At 38.6% G+C, this 10976-nt stretch overlaps 1 protein-coding gene across 2 annotated transcripts; it reads right to left on the bottom strand.

Annotated features, from left to right (window-relative positions):
- Nucleotides 1-346: 346 nt before the first annotated feature.
- LOC117290585 (P2X purinoceptor 4-like) lies at nucleotides 347-10803 on the bottom strand. Of its 2 annotated transcripts, none has more exons than XM_033772043.1 (12): nucleotides 10728-10803; nucleotides 8513-8714; nucleotides 7744-7927; nucleotides 7348-7419; nucleotides 6901-6979; nucleotides 5950-6055; nucleotides 5419-5505; nucleotides 4712-4853; nucleotides 3664-3794; nucleotides 2986-3145; nucleotides 1987-2094; nucleotides 347-465 (listed from the first exon to the last, which is right to left on the bottom strand). In XM_033772043.1, the coding sequence occupies exons 2-12, from the start codon at nucleotides 8677-8679 to the stop codon at nucleotides 454-456; spliced, it is 1248 nt and encodes a 415-aa protein (XP_033627934.1). In that variant the 5' UTR covers nucleotides 8680-8714; nucleotides 10728-10803; the 3' UTR covers nucleotides 347-453. The 2 variants fall into 2 exon arrangements, with proteins under 2 accessions (XP_033627934.1, XP_033627935.1); XM_033772044.1 differs by lacking the exon at nucleotides 10728-10803 and adding an exon at nucleotides 10581-10664.
- Nucleotides 10804-10976: the final 173 nt, after the last annotated feature.

Below are 10976 nucleotides of genomic sequence, written 5' to 3'. Positions count from 1 at the left end.
ACAAATCTACAAAGGAGGAATTATACTAACTTTTAATATAAAATACTCAGCAGTATCAAAAAACGAATACTGATGATTCCTGTTGACCCTCAGATTATTGCGTCTAAACTTTATGATGAATTTCTTTGTGGATATTAATTTTGGCTTTTACCCATTCACCATTGTGTGTAAGCACTGTATACTCAGTACTTTCCCTAGTTCTGTGAAAAAAAAATCACAGGCATGTTACTCGTGTGGATTCAAACCCACGACCCTTGCAAATCTAGAGCAGTGTCTTACCAACCAGACTACCGAGGTTTCCCGGTAGCTAGAGGCAGTTTGAATCATAATGTTTTGGCAGCGGGTACCGCAACAATAAAAGAGATGTCAAATTTGCATCAGGGATACAAAAATATTTATCCCGATGCAAATTAAACATCTCTTATTTGTGGATGTTCTGACTTGTTTGTTTCTTCAATTAAAGACCTGAAATGACACAAAATAACACACAAAATGGAATCAGTTGAAGGAACATGGACAGGGATCTAACTTACATTCCACTGTAGACTACTGGCCAGAAGCCAGATTGAATTTAGCACCAGGCCAGTAAACTCATGACTGGACAAGTCTGGCACTCTTGTGTTTCTGTTGAAATGGTGACTTTCACTCTGATATTATATATAATTCTGTTGATTATCAAACTAATGTCACACGAAGTTGTGTGCTTTCAGATGCTTGATTTTCGAGACCTCAAAATCTAAATCTGAGGTCTCTAAATCAAATTTGTGAAAAATGTATTCTTTCTCGAAAACTGTTACTTCAGAGGGAGCCATGTTTTATACTATCAACAGCTCTCCATTACTTGTTACCGAGCAAGTTTTTATGCTAAAAACTATTTTGAGTAATTACAAATAGAGTCCACTGCCTTTAAACTTTGTACATGTAGGCATTTTCTCTTCTCATATCATTTCTGGTCTTGCACACTAAATTCTGGTGCAGCTACAAGCTTAGTTCCCCACCCCCTCCCCCAATTCTAGCCCTGGCATGTCTGGTGGACTCTAAGAGCGAGTGCATCCAGAGAAATTTCTGCACAGCAACAAATATTTGGACTGATTGTGCATAGTGATTGCTCATGTTGAGTAGCAAATGAAGATTAATTGTGAAGGTCTTTCAGGATAATAATGTTCTCAATGTGGGTGTCTGAACAGAGTTTCATTATCAAAACAAATTATTAGCGGCTATTAGCTTTTTCAGTGACAAGGACGTTTATGTACGCTCAATTTTATGTATTCCCAAAAGTGCCATTTACGTACATGTACAGGTTTTTTGTATGTACTCAAGAATTGTTATTGGTCGTACATGTACGACCAATAACATACATGCTATCACAAAAGGGCACTATCACTCAAGAAATTCTATTGACTTTGGGATGTACCAAGGCAACACAAATCAACAAGATAAATTCAGTCTCCTGACTATGACTCAAGCAAGCAAGTCAAAATATTGAGACCCATTCAGAACTGACTCTGCGGCAGTACAGTTAATCACGAAGCTAAAGTAGTAGTCCCAGCCTATTTTCTATACCATCCGCCCTGGTAACAGTTAAAAAGCAAAACAATTCTTTTCAGAACTGAGAAGTCTCCCGATCCCCCGATTATCTACTCCACGGTAGTAAAATAAAGCAAGACAGTTCTCCACGAACAAAGTCTACCTGGCAAGTAGATACACACATGGTGTTACCGCAAACCAAACATGCAAGATAAATTCTGTTTGCTGAGAAAGTTTTGATGTATTTTTTCTTTGAAAAAAAATAAATAAAAGCTGAGGATTTTTCATTCAAAATTCAAAACGAGAGTGAATGGTGAAAGAGTTAAAAGAAGTCTTTTTGACCGAAAATCATCCAGCACTGGCAACAGGAACTGGGATTTTAATCCCAAAGCCAACCGGTTCAAAGACAAGAGATCTGAATCTATCATATTGATTTGACAAAGAAGGAATTTGACTCACTTGATAATCGGCGTCATCATCAGGGTTCACATTCATGTATTTCTTCTTCTTGTAGTAGTCGCGCCCCTTTAAGATGTAACATACGATGATATCACAGGCAATGGTCGACTGTAAAATTAAAAATAATAACAGCATATGAAAAATAAAAACCATAAAACACAATCGACTCTGAACATGTACAATACGAAGGTATCCCTAACCTAAGGCCTTGAAGACCATGGCTTACCTTAAAAAGTTTGTCATTTTTTTTTTTTTTCAATGGAAGTGCCCTTTGTTACATGAATATGGCCATGCCCCTTTAAAGATGAAATTCCAAGCCTGTTCGATAGATAATAACAGAGCCTTCAACTCCCCACACACCCCCTTACAAAGTTACAGGGTGTATTTTCCGTTGTTACTCTTCTTAAGTCTTCCCTTTTCTAAAGAAATCATATGTAGGGTAGCACTAAAAAAAGAAAACCTTGTTGTGGGGTAGCATTGTTCCATTTAGACTGGTTCCATTGTTAAAAGTACCCTGTTAGTTTGCGTGTTTATAGGGCAGTTTTGTAGTGGAGACTCAATAGTCAAAGACCAAGACCGAGACCGAGACCTCAATGTCCCAGACCAAGGGCCTTTCTCAAACCTCGGCTCAGGCTTACGCGCTGCCTACGTAGTGGAAACGCAGCCAGGCCTTTAAACTGCTTTTTGGGAGCAGCACCTACTGCACAAAGTGTTTCGAATATCAGCAGACAGAGCCTGATGTCGATTTTGCCAAACTCTTCCTAACTCAGATTGATCTTATGACTTAGGAAGAGTTAAGTTCCATATCCAAAGACGTAGGACACATTGAACCCATCCTAAGTTAGGACGGGTTACTCGTCCTAACACGATATAGGATTAATCCTAGCGTTTCAGGAAATCGGCTGCAGAAGCTTAAGCCAGAGCCCAAACCAAAGTTTTAAGAAAGGCCCCAGAAACCACGACAAGGTGTACGGTCCCCAAACTCCAAAAAGTACCAACCATGGTCAGCAGCGCTAAGCCAGATCCTATATTCAGCATCAGAGGTACAAAGTCAAACTTTCTTGCAGTGCCTGTAACAATGATCTTAAAGAGAATACCATAGGCCTTGTATAATGTACGTGAATCAGCACCTCCAGTGTCCTGGTAGTAGTGGGAATATCTGCAAACACAAAAAGACCATGGAACGAGAAAATAGAATTAGCGGTTGCAAACTGCATACCAAACAAAATTACCAATGGTATAAATGGAAAAAATATTGCCCGACGATAAACCCTAGCAGAGTCTCACTTGGAGGCTAACTCCATCCTAACTCCATTTTCCTCCGGGAAATATTTTGTTTGCGAAATCAAGAAGATTCAGCAATGTTTTCAGGAGAGTCAGGAGAGTCAAGTAAATCCATTGTAGATGCTACATGGTTTTTGTGAAATTGTCTTACTCATTTCTCAAAACTACAGCACCTCGGCGAGTAATAATTCAAGGGAAATTTTCTGCCATCATTATTATTAAATCATGTTAGTTTAATGTAAGTCTGTGGATGTTTGTGTGATACGAAAAGAACCCAAACCCTTTAAAGTAAATACCAGCATATAGCACACCTTCAGCAATTGAAATAAAGGGCAACCCTGCCTTGATTTGGCTGCAATGACGCTGTAATGGGTTCTGGTTTGACAGACTTACCTGAAGTTATAGCCCTTTGCCAGTTTGGCATCCTTATTATCCAGTCTTGCAAATGTATAAACAGGACGACATTCTTTCTGACTATAATCCAAATTACAATCCCAGTTGATAGAGATTGCTACAACTCCTCCCTGATGTAAAAAATAAAACAAATTATATAATAATTCATAATACAAATTTGTTATTTTTATCTTACCCTTACACCGATATGAGTAAGCACTGTAAACTCGGTGTTTTCCCCTAGTTCCATAAAACAAACAGGCAAATCACTCGGGTTGGATCCTAACAAACGACCTTTGCATTGCTAGAGCAGATGTCTTACCACTAGACCAATGCGCTAGCCCGATGGCTAGAGGCAGGACGAATTCTAATTGCAATTACCCGTACACCGATAAAAGCACTGTATATTCATTACTTTCCGGAGTTCTGTAATACCCATTTGCTAGAGCAGATGTCTTACCACTAGACCGCCAAGCTAGACTGGTGGCTAGAGGCATGTTCAATCCTATGTGTTAGCAGCGGGTACTGAAAACAAATTTTGAAAGTTAAGCATCCCTACTCAAAGCTGAGGAGCTGAATTGCGAAGGATACGGTTACAACACAAAACATGAACTGGACTAATTTGTCAGTTCTTTCAATCCGTAAAATACTTTTAAAGGCAGTGGACACTATTGGTAAATACTCAAAATAATTATTAGCATAAAATCTTACTTGGTAACAAATAATGGGGAGAGGTTGATAGTACACAACATTGTGAGAAACGGCTCCCTCTGAGGTAACGTAGTTTTCGAGAAAGAAGTAATTTTCCGCGAACTTGATTTTGAGACCTCAGGTTTGGAATTTGAGGTCTCGAAATCAAGCATCTGAAAGCACACATTTCCGTGTGACAAGGGTGTTTTTTCTTTCATTACTATCTCGCAACTACATTGACTGATTGAGCTTAAATTTTCACAGGTTTATTATTTTATGCATATATGTTGAGATACACAAAGTGAGAAGACTGGTCTTTGACAATTACCTATAGTGTCCAGTGTCTTTAAGTACTCACACTATACGCCATTGTTTTAAAGTCCTCCCCCGTCTCATGGACGATGTCTCCCAACCTGAAGATCGGACAGTATGGATCTGTATGGCTGTTGTACTTACACTTCTGAAGATAAGTTTTATTGGAACTTTCAAGAATATTTCTCCTGCAAAAGAAACGTCAATACAAAATGTTAAAGGAATGTTACAGAATTGGTAAGAAACAAAAAAATCGTGAAGATCACAGATTAACATAAAACTTACACGGTCTATAGTAGAACACATTCCATGAAATATCATTGTCTGAAATGTCATATTAGTTGAGAAATAAATAATCTTATTTCGTGTTTGGAGTTTATCGCTCAGTGAGCGTTTTATTCATTTTTCTTTTTGCATCGATGCCATGCAAAAATGTGTTATCGGTTTTTCACTATTAATTCGTAACCCAGATGGTCGATCGATCTCAAATTTCTACAGGCTTTTCAGTTTATGCATATGTTGGATTACATAAAGTACTTACACTACCAGCAACTGTTTGGTTAGCAAAAACCAATTCTGTCATGTTCCTTTAAAACCAATGAGACATAAAGCAAACAAATGACCAAACTAACAATCAAGCTGTACTAAATTTCCAATGGATGGGTCATCAGAGCGTGGGTTTGAATCCCTGTCATGGCCCTCATTACATGAATTTCCCATAACCAGAATCTCCAAATACTGATGAGTACTTACTTTGAGAAATTGAACTTTGGATACGTAGCCGTGTTCTTAATGAGAACAGTGAAGTCTCGAGCATCATTCAGCACCGGCTCACTCTGCCTGTAAATCAATTAGGATAATTTCACAATTTCATATTGTTACCACCCTTCTTTGCCTTCACCTTTTTTCCCCGACAGATATCCCCCTTAAATTACTCCCTCGTCCCATCTTCAAATTCTTCAAGTCTTTTGAGTTTCCGACCTCTGACGATTAAAATCAGCCCCTTATCTCTACCCCTAGCCTACCCCTTGTTTTCTTTTGTAAACAAAAACATTAATCTTCACATTCTCTACACAGGGAGTCTGTTGTCGGTTTCACCAAACTCTTCCCAACTTAGATTAATCTTAGCACTTAGGACGAGTTTCGTATGCATAAACGTTAGGACACATTAAACCAATACTAAGTTAGGACGGGTTACTCGTTCTAACTTTAGATTCATGAAATCGGTTGTTGGGTTCTTTTCTCTATAACTGTAAAATATAAAGAGCTGGCCAGTGGACTTACGTTGGGTTTACGTCATACTCCACTGGACACCAGGCAAAGATCTCACATGTATGAGTTGTGCTACCATTTGGGAATGTGAAGTTACCACACTCCCCAGTTTGGACTCCTGCAGCATTGGAAAACACATCAAAAATAAAACATATCATTACATAAACTGTACTGATAAAAGCAGTAACTTTTTTTATTAAAATTGTTTTTTTCACAGGACTTGGGAAAGTACTGAGTATACAGTGCTACATTGGTGTATATGGGTAAAAACCAAAAATTAATATTCTTTATCCCAGATGCAAATTTAACATCTATTATAAAAAATATATAAAAAAAATAAAAATATATATATATTATAATATTATTATCTTCTTCACAAGTTGGTTGTATGGGTGTCTCAACTGAAAACTAGAGGATGGGAATAAAATTTCTGTCAGCTTTTTCACAAGTCCATACTTCAAACAAAAAACAACAAAACAAAACAGGGACACCAAAGGCGATTGCCTCCATGCCCCCTGGTCTGGTCATTGCCTTTGTGCCCTTGAAATGCATCAGTAGAAATTTAGGTTGCCCTTTACCAATGATAAAGTGCTCTGGTACCCTTGCCATTTTAAAAACGAAGCATCCAGGCCTGGAGACACTTTCTAACACTGAACTATCCAACCCCAAAGAAATTCACATGCGTACTTCTCGGGTGGGATTCGAACCCACAACCTGTCCCATTCTAGAGCAAATGTCTTACCAACTAGGCCATCAAGATTGCCCGGAAGCTAAGGAATAATGAATCCTATATTTTAGCAGGGGCTACCGCAGCGATTTAAGATTTACAGAACTCGGGAAGGTACCGAGTATACAGTGCTTACACACATCGGTGTATAAGGGTAAAATCAAATTATACTCACTTGAGTCACCAATAAGAATACATTTTTGTTTAGATGAGATTCGTCTTATTTCATACTTTACCATTTCCGTTGGGAACTGGAACTCCCTTTTGGCATTGTTGGGCAGATGGCGAACAACTAACATTGAACATATCTGGATCCTACAAAGAACCAACAAAGAACCACGATTATTGAGGTTTTATACCTACATCAATGTGTGATAAGTCATCAGTGCTATACTTAGTTGATTTCACAACTGGGCCCAATTTCATTGCTCTGCTTACCGTAAGCAAAGAAAAGACGCTTGTGGAAGTAGGGAATTCTGTGCTTACATCAAGCGTATTTCACGGGTTAGCATGAAATTTTGGCTTGTGCTTGCACCTAAGCGGAGAAGGGTGATTGTAAGCACAGAATTCATTCGGCGGTCGAGAACCATGAAATTGGGGCACAACTGTTTTTCATCCTACAAAGAAACGAACTGCTAAAACTTGATAATAAATAGTAGTTTGCAAACGAAATGAATTCTTACCTCAGCACATTTTCCTCTTTTTTGGTTGGGCGTAATAATCATGTTGGTCATCACAAAAAAAGCATCAGATTGCTGAGGGGACAAAACACAAACAATCACAAAATTACAGACCAGTTCAAGCAGGCTTTTCTAAACACTTTACTTCAGTCACCGACTGTTGTTGAGTTTAAACCATGACTAAACAAAGTTTTTATATAATAGTGAGAATTTACCTCTTTCTCAAAAACTACATTACTTCAGAGGGAGCTGTTTCTCACAATAGGTTTTACTATCAACAGCTCTCCATTGCTTGTAATCAGGTAAGTTTTTGTACTAACAATTATTTGGTGTAGTTACCGGTAGTATCCAGTACCTTAAATAGCTTTATTGTTTAGCATTAGGTCCGAGTGCTATTACCTGGGGAGGTATGACATAGTCTGAAACATCCCATATCCTATTGTATGGAGCAGTCTCGTTTTCATCGATGTTTAGATCTGGTAGGCCGCTGATGTTGGTATAGGAGACACCCTTCATCTTGGATGTGACGGAACTTACAACAATATCCGTTGACTGGTATCCTTTCTTGTAAACAATGGCATACCTGAAAAATGAAATTGTATCAAGTGTTAAATGTTTTGTAAAATATTATCCCCTACTAAGTGTTCCAATACATTTACATGGGTAGGGTGACATGGCTGAGTTGTTTTTTAAAGCATCAAATTCAAGTTCAGGGCCCAATTTCATAGAGCTGCTAAGCACGAAAATTTGCTAAGCATGAAATTTCTTCCTTGAAAAAAACAAGATTACCAACCAAATTTCCATTTCTTGCTTATCGCTACTGGTGTTCAGCCATTGTATGCTTATCCTGAAAACCATATGGAAATTTGTTTGGTAATCCTGTTTTTATCAAGGCAACAATTGCATGCTAAGTAAAGTTGTGTGCTTAGCAGCTCTATGAAATTGGGCCCTGGTGGTTAAGTCACCGTAGTGTGGGTTCAAATCCCGGTCATGACACTTGTCCTTGAGCAAGATGTTTTATTGCTTCTCTTCAACGGGGGTAAAAATGGGTACCTGTGGGGCATTTAGAGGGTGTAAGGGTTAAACCAAATTAGTATTCCTTTTCTCCGAATCCGATGCCAATTCAACATTTATAATTAACCTAACACTTCCATGAGTAAATACTCACCCAATGATGTAGCCAATGATGGCAAGCTGCATAAGACGATTTAGGAATCCAATCTTCTTATTCTTGATGTGAACAATCTTCTGGGTGTCATACTCGAAGGCCGCATTAACAAGAAGCATCGGTATCGACGTGGACGATTCCCCTTCATATTCAGTCTCCCCTGCCATGATTCAACGTTTAGTAATCTACATAGGAGAAGAATCTGTGTTGAAATGGAATGTAATATTAGGTTAGTTCAAATTCTTGTAATTCTTTCTATTTACTACTAGAAGTAGAACTATGAGGTATTCGTTAGTGGAAACAATAGCAGAACGAACCTCAAAGTTTTAGAAGTAGCCAGGCCACAGAGGTCATGGCCTTCGTTGCCCCTTGGTCTTGGCCTTGGTCAGGTTAGTGCCCCTCAAAGTCCCCTAGTTGGGACGGTTGTCAAGTTGCGAAGAAACACTCCTATACTCACACACACAAACAGCGACAGTGAAACTTAAGACACTGACGACAGTAAGTGAGTATAGTTTAGGAAACTGGAAGTTCAATTTCCTTGTTTGTTTGTGTACACACAAACAATTGCACATGTGCAATTATGATTGGATGGCACTTGTTCTAGTACCTAGTACTCACTAGGTAGTACAGTACAGAGTCTAACCCGTATTTCCGTTATTTATGTAATAGCACCAATTCGCGCCGGCCGTTGCTCGATTTTATTTTCCGTGCATAGCTAGAAGTTCCTGCCATGGCACGAATTGAAAACTACGGTAGCTAATGCAGCCAAAACGCATTACCTACGGGACTTTTAACGTGTCTAAAAATGATCTACGCACAAAGACTCCTTAAGTTGGAGGATTTTTTTTAATTTCTACCGACAGGTGCTAATTTTATTATTGTATAGTCGTTCTCGTAGTTTCGCTGACATTTTCAATGGAAAATAAATTGCTGAATAAATCAAGTTTGGGAACATTAGAGAAAAAGTCATGATATTCAGTTAACTTTTAAAAAAACTTTTAATGACTTGGCAACTAATTTATTTCAAACCTAGATAGTCTGTCTCCACATGTTGTTTTCATTGACGCAGCGCTGTAAGTGTAACAACATGGCGGACGCTGAGAAGACCGGTGCGTACAAATTCTGACAATTCTATGAAAAACGACAATGCACTAGGAATTACGGGTTAGACTCTGTACTGTAGTAGTAGTACGCTATAGCACGACTCACCATGGAGCAAGTGCTCCATGGACTTACGAACAGTAATAACATACATTGTAGGTGTTGGTATAGTGCAAGCAAGAAGCATTCTGATTCTGAAAAATGGTGGAAGGAAGAATCCATAATAATAATATAAAATAGACTGTTGACTTGTAAAGGGGATGATGCTGGTATCATCATGGAAGAAGAAATAGACTCTATTGCAAGTTCCCCAACTCAACGGTATCATTAACAAGTTTTGAAAATAACACAGATCGGTATCTAGCGCACTGCGGAATAAATTAGATTTATTGGGTCCTACTACTTGCCGTCAACTCGCCGTCAACTCACTTGCGCCGTCAACTCGCCGTCAACTCCACCAATATACATTTAAAACCCACAAAAGAAGCATAGAACTGTAAAGTATCAGCTCAAAGAGAATTCGCGAAAGTTTTAGGTCATATTTCGGAATAAAAATTGAGTTTTTTTCTCGTGAAAAAAACTATCTCGAAACAGCAAAACCGTCGGCCGCCATCTTGCTTTTTCACATTGATTAGTCTTGGCCCAAGGCCAAGATGTCAATGATTGGTACTTTTTTTCTATCAACACAAAGTCGTTTTTGTGAATGAATTTTTACCGAAAACCATGAGAAAAATGTAGTTTAGCCCAGACTTAACACTTCCGTGTCCCATTTATAAATTTTTCATGTAAATTTAATGAGCTGACGGCACGAAAATGAGTGGACGGCGAGTTGACGGCAAGTCGGCGAGTTGACGGCAAGTAGTAAGTAGGACCGGATTTATTCCTCCATGGTTGACAACACCAAGGAAGTAAAGTTAATTTTCCGTCCGAGTAACTAATTTATAAAATAATGCCATTAAAAAACAACCGGTCAGTAGTGTACAGAAAGAGCGTACAGCCGGTGTATGTGTGTCGTGTCTTGAGTAGGCACTACTTTCTTAGCATGCTTTAGCCCAACCTAGTCCACTCCTCAAGTCACACCCCCAAAACTTTCTAATTGTTTACAACTACTTACCCGACAAGAAGATTCGTTCTCTCTCAATAATGCACAGTCGAATCTCGATTCATCACGTGTGTGTGGTCCTCCTTCGGTAGTCCAAAGCGCGCCCTCTATCAACAAAGACACACTTATTTCGAAAGTATAGGGATAAGCTCAACATAATCTTAAAAAACTTTGCCTTGTTCTGAATTTTCACATAATTATCTTTTGTAAACAACTCGTTTTAAACTTGCTTTCACAACCTGGAAAGTTGAAGCAATTTAG

The sequence above is a fragment of the Asterias rubens genome, chromosome 5 (genome assembly GCF_902459465.1).
Source record: "Asterias rubens chromosome 5, eAstRub1.3, whole genome shotgun sequence".
In the NCBI taxonomy this organism is placed as follows: domain Eukaryota; kingdom Metazoa; phylum Echinodermata; class Asteroidea; order Forcipulatida; family Asteriidae; genus Asterias; species Asterias rubens.
Note: the sequence above shows the minus strand (reverse complement) of the source record. Positions and strands in the feature narration are given on the sequence as shown.